Consider the following 17,564-nt stretch of genomic DNA (forward strand, 5'->3'; position numbering starts at 1 on the left):
TCTTCAAAGAGAAATGAGGAATTTTGTAGAGGATGTCGGGAATCTCTTTTGTCCAAGTTCTGTCTATTATTCACGCACTAGAGCATTGAATTGCTAAAATTGGAAAATTAGACTCATGACATGCTTTACAACAATCTACATTTCTCTGTGACCGCTTAACCAAATTGAATGAGGTTTTCTGCAAAATAGAGCTAAGATGTTATATTTTAAGGCCCTGAAGTAGCACTTAGACAGGTCGATCATTTTGGATGTTATCAATTCGAAAATTTGATTTTAATTTTTGAGGGACATACTGCATGTCCCACAAAAATTACAATCAGATTTTCGCATTGATAACATCCAATATGATTATTCTTTTTCAATGCTACTTCAGGGTCTTAAAATATAACATCTTAGCTCTATTTTGCAGAAATCCCCATTTGATTTGGTTAAGCGGTCGCAGAAAAATGGGGATTGTAATAAAGCATGTCATGAGTCTGATTCTTCGAAGTTTAGCACTTCGATGATTTTATGTGTGAACAATAGACAGAACTTGGACAAAAGAGATTCCCGACATCCTCTACAAAATTCCTCATTTCTCTTTGACCACTGAAGCAAATCAAATGGGGTTTTCTGTAAGATGTGGGCAATGAGTTATAGTTTCATACCCTGAATTTGTATTTAGATTGATGCAATATTTTAAAAGATATCATTGCGTAGGGCCCCGTTGTAATTTTTTTTGGGACATACGGTATAGCAAATTTCCTACATTGAAATGTATTTGCTGTGCTCTCATTATGGCCATTACATTCTTTGGTTTCAGGGGACTATACTTAGCTGGTCACTCTGCTGGTGGTCACCTCTCAGCCATGATGCTCTCAGTCGATTGGTCCTGTCAATTACAGGAAAGAGCCAATGTCATCAAAGGTGATTTGAATATGGCAGCAGGGTTCTTGGTCCTGTACCACCAGTACTGCCTATGATACACTGACTTACATTGTAATATGGTGCAGCTATCAGGCAATAGTTACAAAAGTAGTTCTTTTTAAGTTTGTAATCTTTGCTACCAGTACTGCCTATGGTACACTGACTTACATTGTTACCTGGTTCAGCAAGTAGTCAATAGTCACAAAAGTATGTGTAGTTCTCTTTAGTTTGTTTTTGTTTTGTTGTGTGTGTGTTTTTTTTTTTTATGTTTGCCACCATTACTGCATGTGACACTCTGATTTACATTTGTAACCTGATCTCAAAGGTCGTTCTTGCCAAGTTAAATACATGTTATGAAATTTAGGAGGGTCAGTGATCGGTGTATCCCATCAATTCCTGGCAGAGTATTGCTTCATAAATTATCATTTTGTCATCATTAAGTCGGCAGCACATGATATTACTGCATATCTTATATTGCAGAAAAATTATAATTTTTTATGCACATAGTTTAATTTATTAAATTGTAAATACATGTAGGTCAGAAAAAAAATATATGAGTATATGCTAATCAAGAGCAGAACAGGGATTTTAATCTTTTAATCCAACTCCAGTTTTACATGAATTTGGTCATCAGAAGGCTCTTAAAAACTTTAAAAACAGATTGTGTAGTGCTGTGGTTTATTGGAGCTGAACACATTGCTGTTAGCACTAATATCTGAATGCCATATCAAGTTTTGACATCTAGTGAGAAAATACCAATTGATGTACCATTACATGACTTGTATATGTGCATGTCTGTTGTATTTGTCTTGAGAAGGAATCATGTCATATCATGGTTTTGGCATATAGGTCTGTGAAATTTCACTCTTCCCTTCACAGTTGACAACACTCACAGAACAGTGAAGGTCTTCACACTTGTTCAATTAGATGTGTGGGCAATTGCCTCATATTCAGTTTTTGTGTTCAAGCAAGCGGATCACAGGGCTACATATATTTTTATTGCCTTGGGCAAAGTGGCTTGTAGCTAAGATATACTCATACTGGACGAGAGTTAATATGTTGGCTATTTGAGGTGGGCGAAAGTGCGCAGTGATGTGGTGAAATGCAAAACATTTGTACATGTATCAAATACAGATCCTTTTTACAGTAATACACTATTCTTTCTTCAGGTATTTGCCCGATGTCGGGGCTGTATGACCTTCGACCTCTGGTTGAGACTGAAATCAATGACCCTCTGTCTCTTACACTGTAAGTACCATGCACACAAAGTCTTATCAATAGTTTTTGCTTAGATTTTGGGTGCAACTTTCTGTCTGATACAATACTTTTAAAAGTACAACACATGTTTTCTGGATGTAGGCAAGAATTTGTGTCTGTGTGTTCTGTTATGATGAGCAAAAGTACTTGTTGTGCTTGTGGTTGTCAGTTTTTTTTCAATAGATATTTTATGAAGAGCTTTTTGTCTTTCAAACAAGAAAAGAGAGCAAATCTTCTGTAGATGTGTGTTGTGAAACAGCCAAACAAGAATGTTGATTCTTCTCTCCTCAAAATGGGATAACTCATTTCTCAAAAGTGAAAGCGAGCTGTCATTCCATGATTGGGAAAAAATAAGGGATGTGACTATTAACCTGTTGAGGACGAGTCCCAAGTATACTCGGCCAAGCGTCTATGGGAAATGCATGTTGTAGCAAAATCAGTCCGCCCTCAACGGGTTTTAAACTGTGAAGTGTTTGTCGTCACCTGTGGTGGTAAAATCCACCTTCTATGCACTGCGTTTTGCTAAGACAATTTTCTAGGGTTGTTCAGAAACGGAGTGAAGCGGCAACGGTCTTCCACCATCTGTTGACTGTCGGTCAGTCATTTATCACCTCTGTCGTTTTACAGAGTAACAGGGGAAGTCCTGTGGTCTTAATTGATTCAAGAGTTCAACATCATCTGGAGTCGTTGATTTTAGTTTTTCATACCACATAATGTAAACCCCCATACATGCACATGCAGGGAAAACACTGTAATTTGTTTGATGTTTCATTTGTATCCAAAAGGTCTTCTGCTTCTGCTGTTAGTCCTGCCCTCCTGGTTGATGCTATACCACAGGCCAACATTGGCATCAAGGTTCATCTGCCAGTAGCAGAGTTTGATCCGCCAGCCTTCCAGAGACAGGCTAAAGACTACTGTGAGGTGAAACATCATTGCTCGCACAATTATCAACATTTTCATGATGTAGTTATCGTTATGATGGTATGATAATAATGATAATAATGATAATGATAATAATGGTAATAATGATAATAATAATAATAATAATAATAATAATAATAATAATAATAATAATAATAATAATAATAATAATATTAAGGTCTTCTTTATCCAGGGTAGCCTCTTCAGTGTTGCCACTACTCTACCAGAGGGCCCTGGCATTATTCATACCCTAGTGTTGCCAGGCACCTATTTATACATCTGGGTCGAGAGGGACATTAGGGGTAAAAACATCTTGTTCAAGGATGTATGCACTGGGCGGGAATCGAACTCAGGTCCTCCAATTGGGAGTCAGGAGTCTTATCTACAATGTCACAGCTCTCCCCCCCCCCCCCCCCCATAATTATCATGATCATAATCATAATCATCGGCATCATCACCATCATCACCATCTTCACCTTCATCACCATCATCATCACCATCATCATCACCATCATCATCACCATCATCATCATCATCACCATCACCATGAGTATCAATGGCACCACTAGACTCTAGCTGAGCAGTGCTACAGTACGTGTGTAATCATACCGTCCTCTCAGTTAGAGGCAGAAAAACTCCTTCCCTCAGTTATGCTGTTAGATGGAGGAACCAAGTTGTGAGGGAGTCCTGACACATGCTCGTAAAACATCCCACTTTACTTTCTCACTGAGAGCAGGATGCTCATTGGGTAAAGTGGTCCACCTGATGTACCCACATCGGAAAACAAGCAAATAATGCCGACCCCTCACGGTTCACCCACTAGACAACTGGCAGTAGTCAGCAAACTACTAATCAGGCGTATTGTGTCAAACAAAGAAGAAGATATGACTATAATAGGAACAATATTCTGTTCTCTTCCCAGTTGCTAACTGCGAGAGGAATGGATGCGGTTACCATGGTAGTGCCTGGCAGGGATCACTTTGATGAGATTACAGAGATGCACCAGGAGGAGAGCTATCTGCAGCAGGTGAGGCAGTGTGTAGTTATTATGTTTGAAAATGTGTCCATCCATGAAGCATACAAAAATTTGTACCTGATGTATAACTGATTAAAGGACAAGTTCACCTTTGTAGACATGTGGGTTGAGTGAATGCAGTAATATTGTATAACACATCAGTGAGAGTTTGAGGGAAATCGGACATTCCGTTCAAAAGTTATGAATTTTTTTAAGTTTCTGCTCTGTCACGGCTGGGAAGACTACTATTGCTTGTGATGTCACATGTGTACAACAATATAAAGAAAGTATAAAGAAAATTCAACATATTTTCACTTTTCTCGCATAACAAAAGGTCACTCCACTTCTCTCTTTTAGAAGGCAAGGGGAATAATATTACCCTTAACATATGTCAGTAACAAGTTGAAGAAATATTCACTTTATTCAAAAAGTAAAGTTTTGTGAAATTCAATGTATTTTCCTTATATCATTGTATGCATTTGACATCATACACTGAAGTAGTCTTCTCATCCAGCAGTGAATCTGCAGACACTTTAAAAAATCATAACTTTTGAACAGATTGTGAGATTTTCCCCAAACTTTCATTGATGTGTTCTACTAAGGCAAAAAAAAAAAAAAAATGTTGTATTGGCATTAACATGAGATTTTCAAATAGGGTCGGGCGGGCGGATTTTTTATTTTTTAATTTTTTGTGGCTACCTGTATTTTACGTGTAAAACTCATATTTAACAAAACCCCATTCGATAGAGTGGGTCTGTTGCATCCAAAGTTTGTTATATCACCGGTTTAAAAGCCGTCACGACATACCGGTCAGAATACGAACGAACAAATTCCTGGGCTAAATCACCCAGCGCCACAAACAAATCGATTCTCCGAATAATATTAAATAAGATCTTCGAACCGGACTTGCCGTTCGCCGACACGCTGTACTGCGGTGCCTTTTTCCGACACCAGCTGATGTTGTTGTTGTTGTTTTTGATAATTCGCAAAATCGTATTGCACCCTCTCTTGGTAAAAACGATGTATTTCCTTTTTTTTTGTGTGGAAAAGTTCAGGGTCAGGTTTTTTTTTAGGGTGGGGCGGGTTACGCCAATACAACAATTTTTTTTTTTTGCCTAATATTGCTGTATTCACTCAACCCACATGTCTATGAAGGTGAACTTGTCCTTTAAGCTTTTTTTTTGGTTGCTTGTTCATACAAAAAATTGTCGTCTCACATGGGCAACACAAGAACTGTCAACCAATTGGGAGAATAGTGCGATATGGCAATAATGCGACATGCCTCTGTCACAAAGTATTGACCGAGGCATTATGTTTTCAGGCTGTCTGTCTGTCAGTCCGTCTGTCCTCAAAGTGGGTCAAAGTATTGTCATGCAAATTGATATATAATTACCAGCTAGTGAATTTTTGTCGATGCTTCTTAATGCCTTAATATTTCATAATAAAATTCCATGACTTTTTTACTGTGATCCTTCCCGCATGTTGTAATACCGATTTCCTGGTAATTGAACCTACGTTGCAGGTGTCAAATTATGTTAAGTGAACGCATGCCGCTGAAGTTTGCTATTTCTACATCTAACTGTGTGTAAACCTGTAGACAAAATCAGAAACTTTGCAGAATTATGTAAATACTTTCTAGATAGTATCACAACTTTCTCAAATAGTGTAAAACAAATACCACACACACACACACACACACACACACACTCTCTTTCACACACACAAGCAAAAAAAGGTTGAAAAAATCAAGGAAATGCTGAAGAAAATTGGGAAACAGTAAGATACACGAGAAATGAAAATTACACCTTATTATTTTCTGCTCTTTCAGTGTAGTGCATGAAAATGCTGATTTATGCAAATTTTTGCATGGACAGTAGTGTGCTAACAGTTCTGCTCCGACAGAGATTCTTAACCCTGAGAATAAGCTAACCTCAAGGACAAGCCGTATTGGGCGCCAATTGTTGCACTGTCAATTCCGTAGATGAATTGGCCATTTCAGCACAAAATCAGTCATTTTGTCAACGAAATTACCAATTTCATGATAAAATGACCATTTCATCAACAAAATGACTAATTTTGTAATGAAATTGACTTCGCGACACTTGGCGCGCCATAGAGCTTACTCTCGAAGTGCCATAGAGCTGTACCCTCGAGGTTAGCTTAAGTTGTTGAGGACGAGTCCTGAGTATACTCAGGCAGGTGTCTATGGGAAATGCGTGTTGTAGCAAAATCAGCCTGTCCGCAACAGTTAAATCCTTGAGGTGAAGTATCACCATCTGAATGTAACTCCTGCCACATGATGTAACAAATTTTCATATGGATGATGTCAACTTGTCACTTACTGTTTCACTTTCTCTTGGAAAATTAGAAGGATCCATATTGTATTCACAATGATTTCTATCATTTTTGTTCTAGGTACTGCTTGGAATTATGAACCTGAAGTCTCCACATTCCAGTCAACTGTAGTGAAGAAGTGAGATTCTGCACCATAAACTGTTGTGGGGGCGTATTTCTTCTTTCTTTTCATTTATTCATGTTTTGCATTGGAGGAACAAAAAGGTCACAGATGTTGATCATTTTGAGTCGTCATTCTTCAAATGACATTCAACTGAAAGCAAGTGTCATGAAAATGTTGTGTTCTGCAAAACCCCGGTAAGTGTGCAATTATTGGTAAAGAAACAACACCTCTAGAGAAACTGTATAAATCTTGTTCTGAATGGCTGATAATGCAGTGTCCCATATATTCCCGATCATGTTAGCACCAAAGGAATCCTAAAACTGCCAATGCAGCTGTGGGACAAGTAATCATGAAACAAACATTTTGCCGAAAAATTATCTTGTTTGTGTAGAATGACCAAATTTTAGCCTCAAGATGGCTTTCTAGTTGAAAGTTCTGTCCATATAAAAGATACAGGTTTTTTTTTTTTTTGTGTGTGTGTGTCTTCTGTGCTGTTTTTGTAAGATGAAAGAAGAGTGAGGCAGTGAGAGATAGAAATTTCAATATATTTTTGAGGTGAAGTATACATACCTTTGCATTAGTACTGAAAAATGTTAAGGATGATTACTAGTATGTTCCCCTTGCCTTCTGAAAGTGGTATTTAAGTCAAGTGCTTAGTCTTAATGCTAGATAAAGGAATATTTGTGTTCAAGGATCAAAGTGACACTTTGCACTGATACAATCTCTTGTTAAAATCAAAGGATGCTGTTGTACACAATGAATATTCAGCCGTCAGAGCAAAGCTTAAACTACAATATTGCATTCATTGGGTATGATCCAACAGAGAAGCTTTACCTACTGGGGTGCTGTGATCACATAAAGTTGATGTAATAATGCAGGTGCAGCTGCTATCGAATTGCGAGAAGTGAATCCAAGGCAAATGAAATTTATAGTTATCTACAGGTTTTTTTTTTCTTCACTCTTGACATCAACTCATACCAAATAGCTCAGAATGTAAGCAGTGATAGATGGAGTGGGAGTATATATTGTATATCCTTTCATTTTGTAAAAATGAGGAACATCTTTATATTGATTCTATCAGTGTAAACTTTTTACACTATAATTTTCTAGAAAGAATATTTCTTTATTGGGTGCTTTGTTTGCTAAGGAATGCTGAAATTAATTAATGGTACAATACATTGTACATATACTAAGTACTTTATGCAATAGCTGTCCAGATATGTCTTAAAATGGAGGGATATATTCATGGTGTAATTTATGTCTTGGTAAGAAATTTGTTTGGATTGCGGTGGCATATGATGCGTATTGGTTGGCCTACTCTGTAGTACATACACTACATGTATTGTAAGTGTGTGTATGTGTGTGTGTGTGTGTGTGTATGAGGGCAGTTGAAGTTTTACAATTTAGAGTGAAAACCCAGAGTGAAAAGCAAGACCTGTACATTGCAGTTCTTGGATTGTCTAATACAATTACAATTGTATGTTCAACTTTTCCAGCAACTATGCTAAATCATCAGCAGCCAAACACAAAACCTTTATAAAGAAAAAGCAAGCAAGCAATCAGTAGAAGTGAAAATGGATAAAATGCCATTGTGAGATGGAAGAACAAGGGCATCAGGTGTCACGTCTTCCAACATAACTTTGTATTGGGGAAGCTTGATTTGATGATTCATGATTTAAAAACTTGCCTTGTCATATCAGGTTCCTAACTATCAATATCAGGGTACAAAAAGAAAGAAATGCAAAAAGTTGGGACCCCGTAAAATCACCTTGTTGTGAAAGGCTTTTAGTATATCTAAATATTCAACTTTTTATTTTTATTTTAATGAGGTTTCACTGTACAGGGTCGGTAGGTTTAAGAATCCTTTGACTATGGTAACCCAGTGTATCATGCAGTTGATGTGCTACTAGTACTGTAAAAGTGGATATTTTCGTGCGACATATTTTTTTTTTTTTGCGCTCGGCGTGGTAAGAAGGGTTTCGCCTGTCTTTAATTCCGTGGAATCGAGATATCAACAACTAGAACATATGACAAGCAAAAATGCTTTTATTTTTGCGCTGGTTTCTGGTTGCGTGAAATGCACCACAATTTCAACACTGCGAAAATTTCTACTTTTACAGTACTAGTAACTGTTTATCAAGAGTAATGCCTCATGTCTTGTGGGTATTCATGCCCTAGATATTTTATTGTGTATTTTGTATGTGTTTATCTGTTTGTTTGTCTATTTATTTGTGCTAATGTGTGGGAGGGAATGATGAAGGTGATTTAATCAACAGGTTTCTGATTAATGAGTTTTAAAATCGGATAATTTTTTTTATTTTCATGCAGTAAATGCTTGCATGTAAAATGGTATAATATCATTTGTTAAATATACATTTGTACATGTACATGCAATCACTGTTTGCATTCAAATGTGAATTCTTTGTGCTGTATGTATGACTTTTAATAAATGCCTACAGTGTATTTTAAACAGGCAAAACAGCTGTTCCACTGTGTGCATGTACATTGTTGGTGCAGGGAGGTGGGTCAATTTGATGGGAAATGCAGAGGCAGTGGTGTAATTATGTAAACAATCCTCGTAATACATTGTCAGATAAGGGAACCACTGCCTTCATGTGAAATTATTTGTATTTAAATGCTTGATATGTTCAAATTAGTCACTGCAAGTTTGAGGCAAATTGGGCAAGGAATAAGGAAATCCCAGCTTTGCAAGTCAGTAGAGGGCAGCAGACAGCTTGTGACGTATTGACATGTCTCCAAGGTTTTATACTCATAGAATTTCACATTTTTTAAAAACTTTTCTCAACAATTTAGCGTAACTCCTCTGAAATCCAAATATGGCACGAAGGAGTGCATTTTGCAAGCGCATATTTTGAAGTTTAACCATGTTTATAGATGTGAATCAAGAGAGAACTCTAAAATACTGAAATTTTGTGTAGAAAATGAATGGAGAGTTGCCCACAATTTCCACCCTGAGTTAATTTGTCGCCCTGTACGGTTCATTCATTCATTCATTCATTCATTCATTCATTCATTCATTCATTCATTCATTCATTCATTCATTCATTCATTCATTCATTCATTCATTCATTCATTCATTCATTCATTCATTCATTCATTCATTCATTCATTCATTCATTCATTCATTCATTCATTCATTCATTCATTCATTCATTCATTCATTCATTCATTCATTCATTCATTCATTCATTCATTCATTCATTCATTCATTCTCAAATTTCCCTAGCTCAAATTTGCAATGAATAGATCAGATGTCAAGCATTTGAATAAGAGCTTCTCTTGAAAGACCTAGTAGCGCGATGTTGGGATACCATGGATACCATCCCAGTTTAGCCTCATGGGCAGGCAGCTATCGGAATTATCTTAAAGGTTCAAGGGTAGGTCTGGCCAGATATACATTGTATTCGAGAATCCCCATTTATCCCGGTGGGCAACCAATGAAGATTGATTTTATCTGACCACCCATGTTTTCCCCTCGCTATGATACCGGGTCTTTTAAGGGGAATCATACCATGCCAGTTACAAATTAGTCTGAGAAGAAAGAGAAAAATGTTTACAAGCACAACAGAGAAATTTTGATCAAAATTGGATTAAAGGTAGGGAAGTTATGAAATCGTAAATATTCACTGATTTTTGCAAAACAGTTCTGAACCTTGTTTTATGAAGAGATATAATTGATTATATAATTGATTTCTATGATAAGTTTAAGGCAGCCTGTGTAGCAAGGACATTTATAAACGATAACATCTTCATAAAACGGGGCCCTGGAACAGTTTATATGAATATGCAAATGACAGAACTTATGATGTCATCACCTCGCCTATTTTCCATTGAATGTGCATAATGGAATGATGAACATTCAATTTTCTGCCATAAATAATACATTAAGTTTGAAATAGTATGGTACTCCTGTCTGAATACATGTATACTTGTAACTTCAAAGTAAAGATCAGTCAGATATATTGTGAATGGAGACTGTAGCCTATTAAAAAAGAAGAAAATGAAAATTATATCACGATTTTATGAACAAATTATATTGGAAGTTGTGAAGCGATAACATCAACTCACTCTTTGCATATTCATATGGACTGTTCAAGAACTGTTTTCATGAAAAAAAGTGATATCATAACTTCTCCAATTTTGGTAGTATCCGATTTTGATCAAATTTTCACTGTTTTGCTTGTAAAATTTTACTCTTTTGCCAGAATGAATTTTCACAAGGTGTGGAGTTCCCCCCTACCTTCCGCAAAATTATCGTGCAAATGTATGTTGGCCCAAGTGTATATTTACTGAACATCCAGCGGGAAATGTATACACCATTGTGGCAAGACACATGTACATAAACACAATCGCACTTATGCGCGCGCGTACACACACACACACACACACACACACATGCACACGCACAAACACACACACACACATTCACACACACACACGTACATACACACAGAAGATACAAGAACAAACACGAAAGTCTCGATGTGCGTGAAACTAAGTCAAATATAGTTTTACTAGTCAGTCAACGTCAAAACAAGCTGTTGCATTTACAGATAATAAAGGCAAACGTACGTATGTATGTTTCCCTCAAACAAACATACCGTATTCAACCATCGATTTTCATATATCAGCATAATAGTGACAGTGATAGTTTCTGAAGGCCACGGTGGTGTTGCCATTCTGAAGGCAATAGAAGGATATACAGTGTATATATTTTTATTGCGGTACGTGACGGACGAACGCTTTTTTTGATATATATATATATTTTTTTTTTAGTTACATGCTACACGTTGACGCCGTATGACACCTTAAAATCAACACTTCCTAATCACAGTAGTTTCAGACAATCGCATCGAGTGCATAAACGCATTAACTCACAATTTCTTGGTATTGACCCAAACATTGATTCTTCAAACAATATACAGTGTATAAGCCATAACATTTACAGGAAATCAAGGTTACACTTGCCGCACGTGCCTCATGGACGTAACGTAAATATCACACTGAATCACTCCACTCGAAGTCAAAAATCACCGATAGCCTAGATGCCATGAATGTTTGAAAATACAGCGTATTCACGATTATAGTTAACCAGCTTTACGTGATTCTCACTTCTCGTCTAAGATTGTGGAATGCCATTATTTTGTCGCGTCATTACTTCCCATGTAAGACAGAGACTCCAACCCCAGGCACCTTCTGATCCGGAGATTCTCCCGCCCGAAACCCCTAGCAAACGCGAGACTCCAAGTTGATGTGTGCGAAGCGCGAAGTTCCTAGGATTCTAGATGTTCTCTGGTGCTATCTAAGGCTTATTTTTTCAACATACGAAAGAAACAAGTAAGAAATGCTTTCCACCGGGAGACACAGAGCCAGGGCGGGAGAAATCAAATCTCAAACGGGAGAACGGGAGATTGTGCAAAAATGGGCTTTCGGCGGGAGATCTCCCGTCGAAAACGGGAGAGTTGGAGTCTCTGGTAAGATAATATACTACAAGTATACTGTATATAGGCCTGTATACATATACTAAGTAGAACACAAAGTGTACGACTCTGCTTAATTTGCTACATTACGCTCGTACTACATGTAGGCCTATCCTTTAATCACTTAACGTTTTCATCTTCAGAGACAAATGGGAAAACGGGCAGGAGGTTCCAGCTCCTCGTGGTCCGCCCCAGGGTGGCGTTTCATCAACAAGTTCGTCTGAGGTTTTTACCGACAAACGATGTTTTCACCTACGATTTTACTTTCACCGACAAATTTGCATTTCATAGAAATTCGTCGGTGAAAACCAGCGACGAATATCTTGAAGTCACCGACGAATTTTCAGTAAATTCGTCAGTGGGTAAAACCTATTGACGAAGATGATTTTCACTGACGAAATAATTGTCCCTGAGCCTTGACAACCAAAATGGCTGCAATCATCAATGCCCGTGGGGAAGCTGCCATGCGCAGAGAGCGCATTTTTAGAGATAGCACGAAAACCTTTGACATGTACGACGACACCGAAATGCTTTAAAAGTATCGCTTCAGCAGAGAGGGGGTTGGTTTCATCGTTCTGTGAGTCTTGCAAGCAAACAGATGTAGTCGGGAAACGGTAATCAACCATACACAATGTGCCATACGGAGAAAGAGATCACAATCAATTCATTTCAGTTATTCGTTTCAAGATATTCTGTCGTAGGTCCAGGAGCATCTTCCTCTCCAACAGCCCCATCCATAGCCTCGTGCTTATTAGCTGCAGCCTGAGCCGCAGCTAGCCTATTTTTCCTCTTTGCTTGCAGAATCTCTTCGACGCACTTTCTGCGTCGCTCTATCTTCTTCCGAATGTCGTCGAGTTCTGCAAAGTGCCCACTCCTGAGGGCGCTGATCTTTAGCTTCTTGGCCAAAGTGTTCACCAAGAATTGCTTGCGGATATTTTCGATGTCGGTCCCCGTGGCGTATGGGTCGAGCGCGTTACGGCTGGCCTCCTCAAACTCGAGCATGAACTTTGTGTTGAGCATCGACTCCTGTGTCGCCACGCCATTTTCACTCTCGTCTGCAGCGCCAGGGTGTTTTTTCTGTCGCGACTCTTGCCGACTTTTGCGGTTGCCTCCGGATGTCTTCACTTTTGTTTGCGCTATTTGCGGAGGGATCCGGGTCCTTCTGCGCATGCGCATCCCGCGCACAGACTCTCCGAGATCGGGGACGTCACTGACGTAGATTGTCGAGTTTTTGCTCGACGGACTGTCCGCGCGGAAATGCGACTCGGGGATCTTAAAGCGGCTGATGGGGCTAAGCCGCTTTCGGTAGACGGGAGCAGAGACGTTGAGCTGCACTTTGCGAGGAGGACTGGGTGATGCACTTGTAATCGATGCCTCTTCTGGACTGCCTGTCCTCGGAGATGGCTGCTCGATATGGTTTTCTACGTGGGCACTTTCTTGTGTCATCTCTCCGAATTCAGACGGACTCGTCACCACGGGCCTCGGGGAGTTTGGACGGCTGGAGTACTTGAGGGCAGACTCCTCGGACAGACTTGGGGTGTAGATAATCGGCAAGAGGGAATCCCGATGCATAAGGAGTCCCTTCTTGTTAAGTTGAGCAACCGCAGTTATCTCAGAATTGTCGTCCCCTTTCCCATTCTCAGATGTAGTAACGGTGTAAGTCTCCTGATCTTCGAACTGCGTGTCGCACTGACTATCGTCTGCATCCACACTATCGACTTCTTGGTTCTCATTCGACGGTTCCATATCCACCACCTGCGCCTTTCGCTCGGCGACGATATCGCACTGCCTCTGGAAGATATCCACGAAACTGTTGAGGAACGTGACTTGGTCGCGATCCAATTCTCTCTCTCGGTAAGCGCGCGAGCGCTCCAGTAGACGCAGCTCGCGTTCGAGTTGCTGATTCGTCCTCCGTTCGTCGCGACGCGCTTCCCAAATAGTGCGCTGGTGGCGCTTATTGCAAAACGCTCGCGCGTCACGACGTAGGAGCGATTCTGATTTCCCGACTGACATCCTGTGATCAATCTCTCGCACCCTTGATTTCTTCAGAAGCAAAAATGCGATGATATGTTCCGACACGTTTTCAAAAGGTTGAGCGATGTATCTGTGGAGAGAAAAAAATCGTACGACGGTCAGTTCATATTAGCAGTATGCATACAGCGTGTTTCCATAATCTATCTATATTAATCTATCTATCTATCTATCTATCTATCTATCTATCTATCTATCTAAATCTATATGCAAAATACACTATCCTTGTCGTTATGCAAAATGACCATATCAAGATCTGCGTATAAATCAGACACATGCATCATGAAACTCATCATGACTTAACCCACCAGAAGTCGCAGGCACCATTTTAAGTTGAGAAATACGTAATGAGAGATGATTCGGTTCAATAAAAAGATACGAAATAATATCTCATGCATTATCAAGTCAGAATAAACTGGATAATTTTATGTTTAAATGTATAATTTTCTGTACTTCATCTGACTTTCGTGGTCGTTTGCCCGAAGAGTGAGGCACACTTATTGTCATGGAAAGCTGAAAATCTAAAGAATGTTCGAAAGCCAGAAGCTTGGAATCGATGTTCGGCAAATTAATCAGGCTTCCGTGGTGTTGGGTCACACACACACACACACACACACACACACACACACACACACACAATGTGTCTGTTTTGACGGCACCCTGCTAATCTCATCTGGCTGATTCATCACCTAGACCATTATTTCGAGGCTATTTCTAATTTGGTCGCGTAGCATAAATTTGATGTTAGAACAGGTTATCCTTGAATTAAAATGGTGACTTGGGACCGAGAAATAACCACCACTCTGTTATTTCCTAGTTATTTTGCCCATGCTGAGAAACATCCCTGCTGTATATTATGTATCTTTATATAACGCCTGGAGAGATCTTTGTCATTTGATTGGTTGTGTGACATTGATCATTCGGCCCATTTCACTATGACATCATCATCCGTGCAATTGTGGCTCCATTTACCGTGCAATTTTGGATCCATACGACTTGGTCCATTGCACGCTCGCTAGGAGCCCGGCACATACGCGTGTAAAACGCTTGCGTTTGCATGCAGTGTGTGTATGCGACATTAGACAGTGCGCTAGCGTCTAAAGCGCTCAGTGAGCACTCTCGCGATATTGATAGATTCTCTCTTTGTTTCTAAATTAATAAAACATCAAATGACAAGGATCTATTTTAGGCGTTATATAAAACAAATAATAAATGTTTTTCATTCGTGCGGTGGACATTGCACTCATAAACATTCATTATTTGTATACTATATGTGACGTTTCTGTCACATCCCCTCGCGTGGAATGATGCGACTTTAAGACATATTCAGCCCCCCTTGCATCAGTCATAACAATGCAACAAAAAAAAAAAAAAAATGAGAGAAATGATATATATCTGCCGTCAAATATACCTCATACATATTTGTCACACTGCAATAGATCATGATATGACAAGAATGACACAAAGACAGAGAAAATACACAGCGCTCCGAGAGCTCTTTTTAGAGGGGCCCTATACCCATTGGCGTATCTAGGGAAAACGGCGCCCGGGGCAAGCGCGAAAATTGCGCCCCTAATTACTGAAAAAGTGTTCAACCCAACCCGATCCCGGTAGGGACTTTAAAAAAAGGTCTGCATGATATGCTTTTTCAAGCACCTAAGAGGGGTCTTTTGAGGGTGATTTAAATGAAATAAATTTTGATAAATTTTGGCGAGCGAGCCGAAAATTTTTGTATTTCAGCTTAAAAAACATGGAATTCATGTCATTTTTTCTTATTAAATCTTACAATTCTAATCTAGATATAGTGACGGCCTTGTAGATAACGATTTATACCAACAAACTAAGGACTTGAAAAAATACTCTAAATAAGTATGTGTGAGTCAGCCGAAATTTTTATACTTCTGCGTCATCATTACGTTTTGTTCTTATCTTCTTCTTTTTTTGATAAATTTAGGCGAGCGAGCACAGCGAGCGAGCCGAAAATTTTTGTATTTCAGCTTACAAAACATGGAATTCATGTCATTTTTTCTTATTAAATCTTTCAATTCTAATCTAGATATAGTGACGGCCTTATAGATAACGATTTATACCAACAAACTAAGGACTTGAAAAAATACTCTAAATTAGTATATATGCGCGAGTCAGCCGAAATTTGTATATATCTGCGTCATCATTACGTTTTGTTCTTATCTTTGTTTTTTTGATAAATTTTGGCGAGCGAGCGCAGCGAGCGAGCCGAAAACTTGTGTATTTCAGCTTACAAAACATGGAATTCTTGTTGCTTTTTGCTTATTAAATCTTACAATTCTAATCAAGATATAGTGACGGCTTTAGAGATAACGATTTATACAACAAACTAAGGACTTGAAAAAATACTCTAAATTAGTATATATGCGCGAGTCAGCCGAAATTTGTATATTTCTGCGTCATCATTACGTTTTGTTCTTATCTTTTTTTTTTGGATAAATTTTGGCGAGCGAGCCGAAAACTTGTGTATTTCAGCTTACAAAACATGGAATTCTTGTCTTTTTTGCTTATTAAATCTTACAATTCTAATCAAGATATAGTGACGGCCTTATACATAACGATTCATACCAACAAACCGAGGACTTGAAAAATACTCTAAATTTGTATGCACGAGTAATGAGTCGACATTTGTATATTTCTGCGTCATCATCACGTTTTGTTTTTTTTTTGGTTAATTTTTGGCGAGCGAGCGCAGCGAGCGAGCCGAAAATTTTTGTATTTCAGCTTACAAAACATGGAATTCGGAATTCTTGTGTGAACACAATAACACAATAAACATTGTTATTTGTCCGCGTCATCATCATGTTTTGTTTTTATCTTGTTTGATTTGGTTTTCTGCCCCCTTTTCCCTCCCCCCCCTCCTCCTCCCCCGTCGGGGCGAGTTTTGTTTTGTTTTGTTTTTTTCCCTCTTCTTCTTCTTTTTTTTTCCTTCTTCTCCTTTTTTTTTTTTCGTTTTTTCGTTTTTTTGCGCCCCCAAGGAGTGGCGCCCGGGGCACGTGCCCCCCTTGCCCCCCCCCCCCCTAGATACGCCACTGCCTATACCACAAACTACAGTTGATTCAGGTAATGGACTGTGTGCAGTTTTCATGCCAGCGACTGACTCTTGATTATTCGTTGGGTCGCCCAACACAGTGCTGACTCTAAATGCAGCATAATCCAAATACTTAGCAGGGTGCGGTCATGCGCCTTATCACTATCAATCAGGAAATACAGGTAAATTGGAAACTGGGAGGGGGAATATCGAGGTATCACAATGAGCGTCGAGTGTTAAAAATGTTTATCGCCATTGAAACGATTCAACGTACAGACGTAGAAGCATTCACCTTTTGCCCAATCTTTATTTCCCAGGATGCTAAAATTACCATTTTCCCCTTTATACGAGAAATGAAAGAAGAAGAAGAAGATCGAAGAAGAAGGAAACAAGTGAATGGTTTTATTTGAAACCAGT

The 17,564-nt window shown here is 38.9% G+C and overlaps 2 protein-coding genes across 2 annotated transcripts; one reads left to right on the forward strand and one right to left on the reverse strand.

Annotated features, from left to right (window-relative positions):
- The first annotated feature begins 845 nt into the window (after positions 1–845).
- On the forward strand, positions 846–7,430 carry LOC139713758 (kynurenine formamidase-like). The gene is made up of 5 exons (XM_071625463.1): positions 846–906; positions 2,076–2,154; positions 2,949–3,084; positions 4,007–4,111; positions 6,515–7,430. Exons 1-5 carry the CDS (start codon positions 849–851, stop codon positions 6,563–6,565), a joined length of 429 nt encoding a protein of 142 aa, XP_071481564.1. The 5' UTR covers positions 846–848; the 3' UTR covers positions 6,566–7,430.
- Positions 7,431–12,727: 5,297 nt separating this feature from the next.
- Positions 12,728–14,071, reverse strand: LOC139713568 (uncharacterized). The gene has a single exon (XM_071625286.1). The coding sequence runs from the start codon at positions 14,069–14,071 to the stop codon at positions 12,728–12,730; it is 1,344 nt and encodes a 447-aa protein (XP_071481387.1).
- Between the last annotated feature and the right edge of the window lie 3,493 nt (positions 14,072–17,564).

The sequence above is a fragment of the Diadema antillarum genome, unplaced genomic scaffold, assembly GCF_040938485.1.
Source record: "Diadema antillarum isolate AM-2024a unplaced genomic scaffold, OU_Dant_1.0 scf00000044, whole genome shotgun sequence".
NCBI classification, from domain to species: Eukaryota; Metazoa; Echinodermata; class Echinoidea; order Diadematoida; family Diadematidae; genus Diadema; species Diadema antillarum.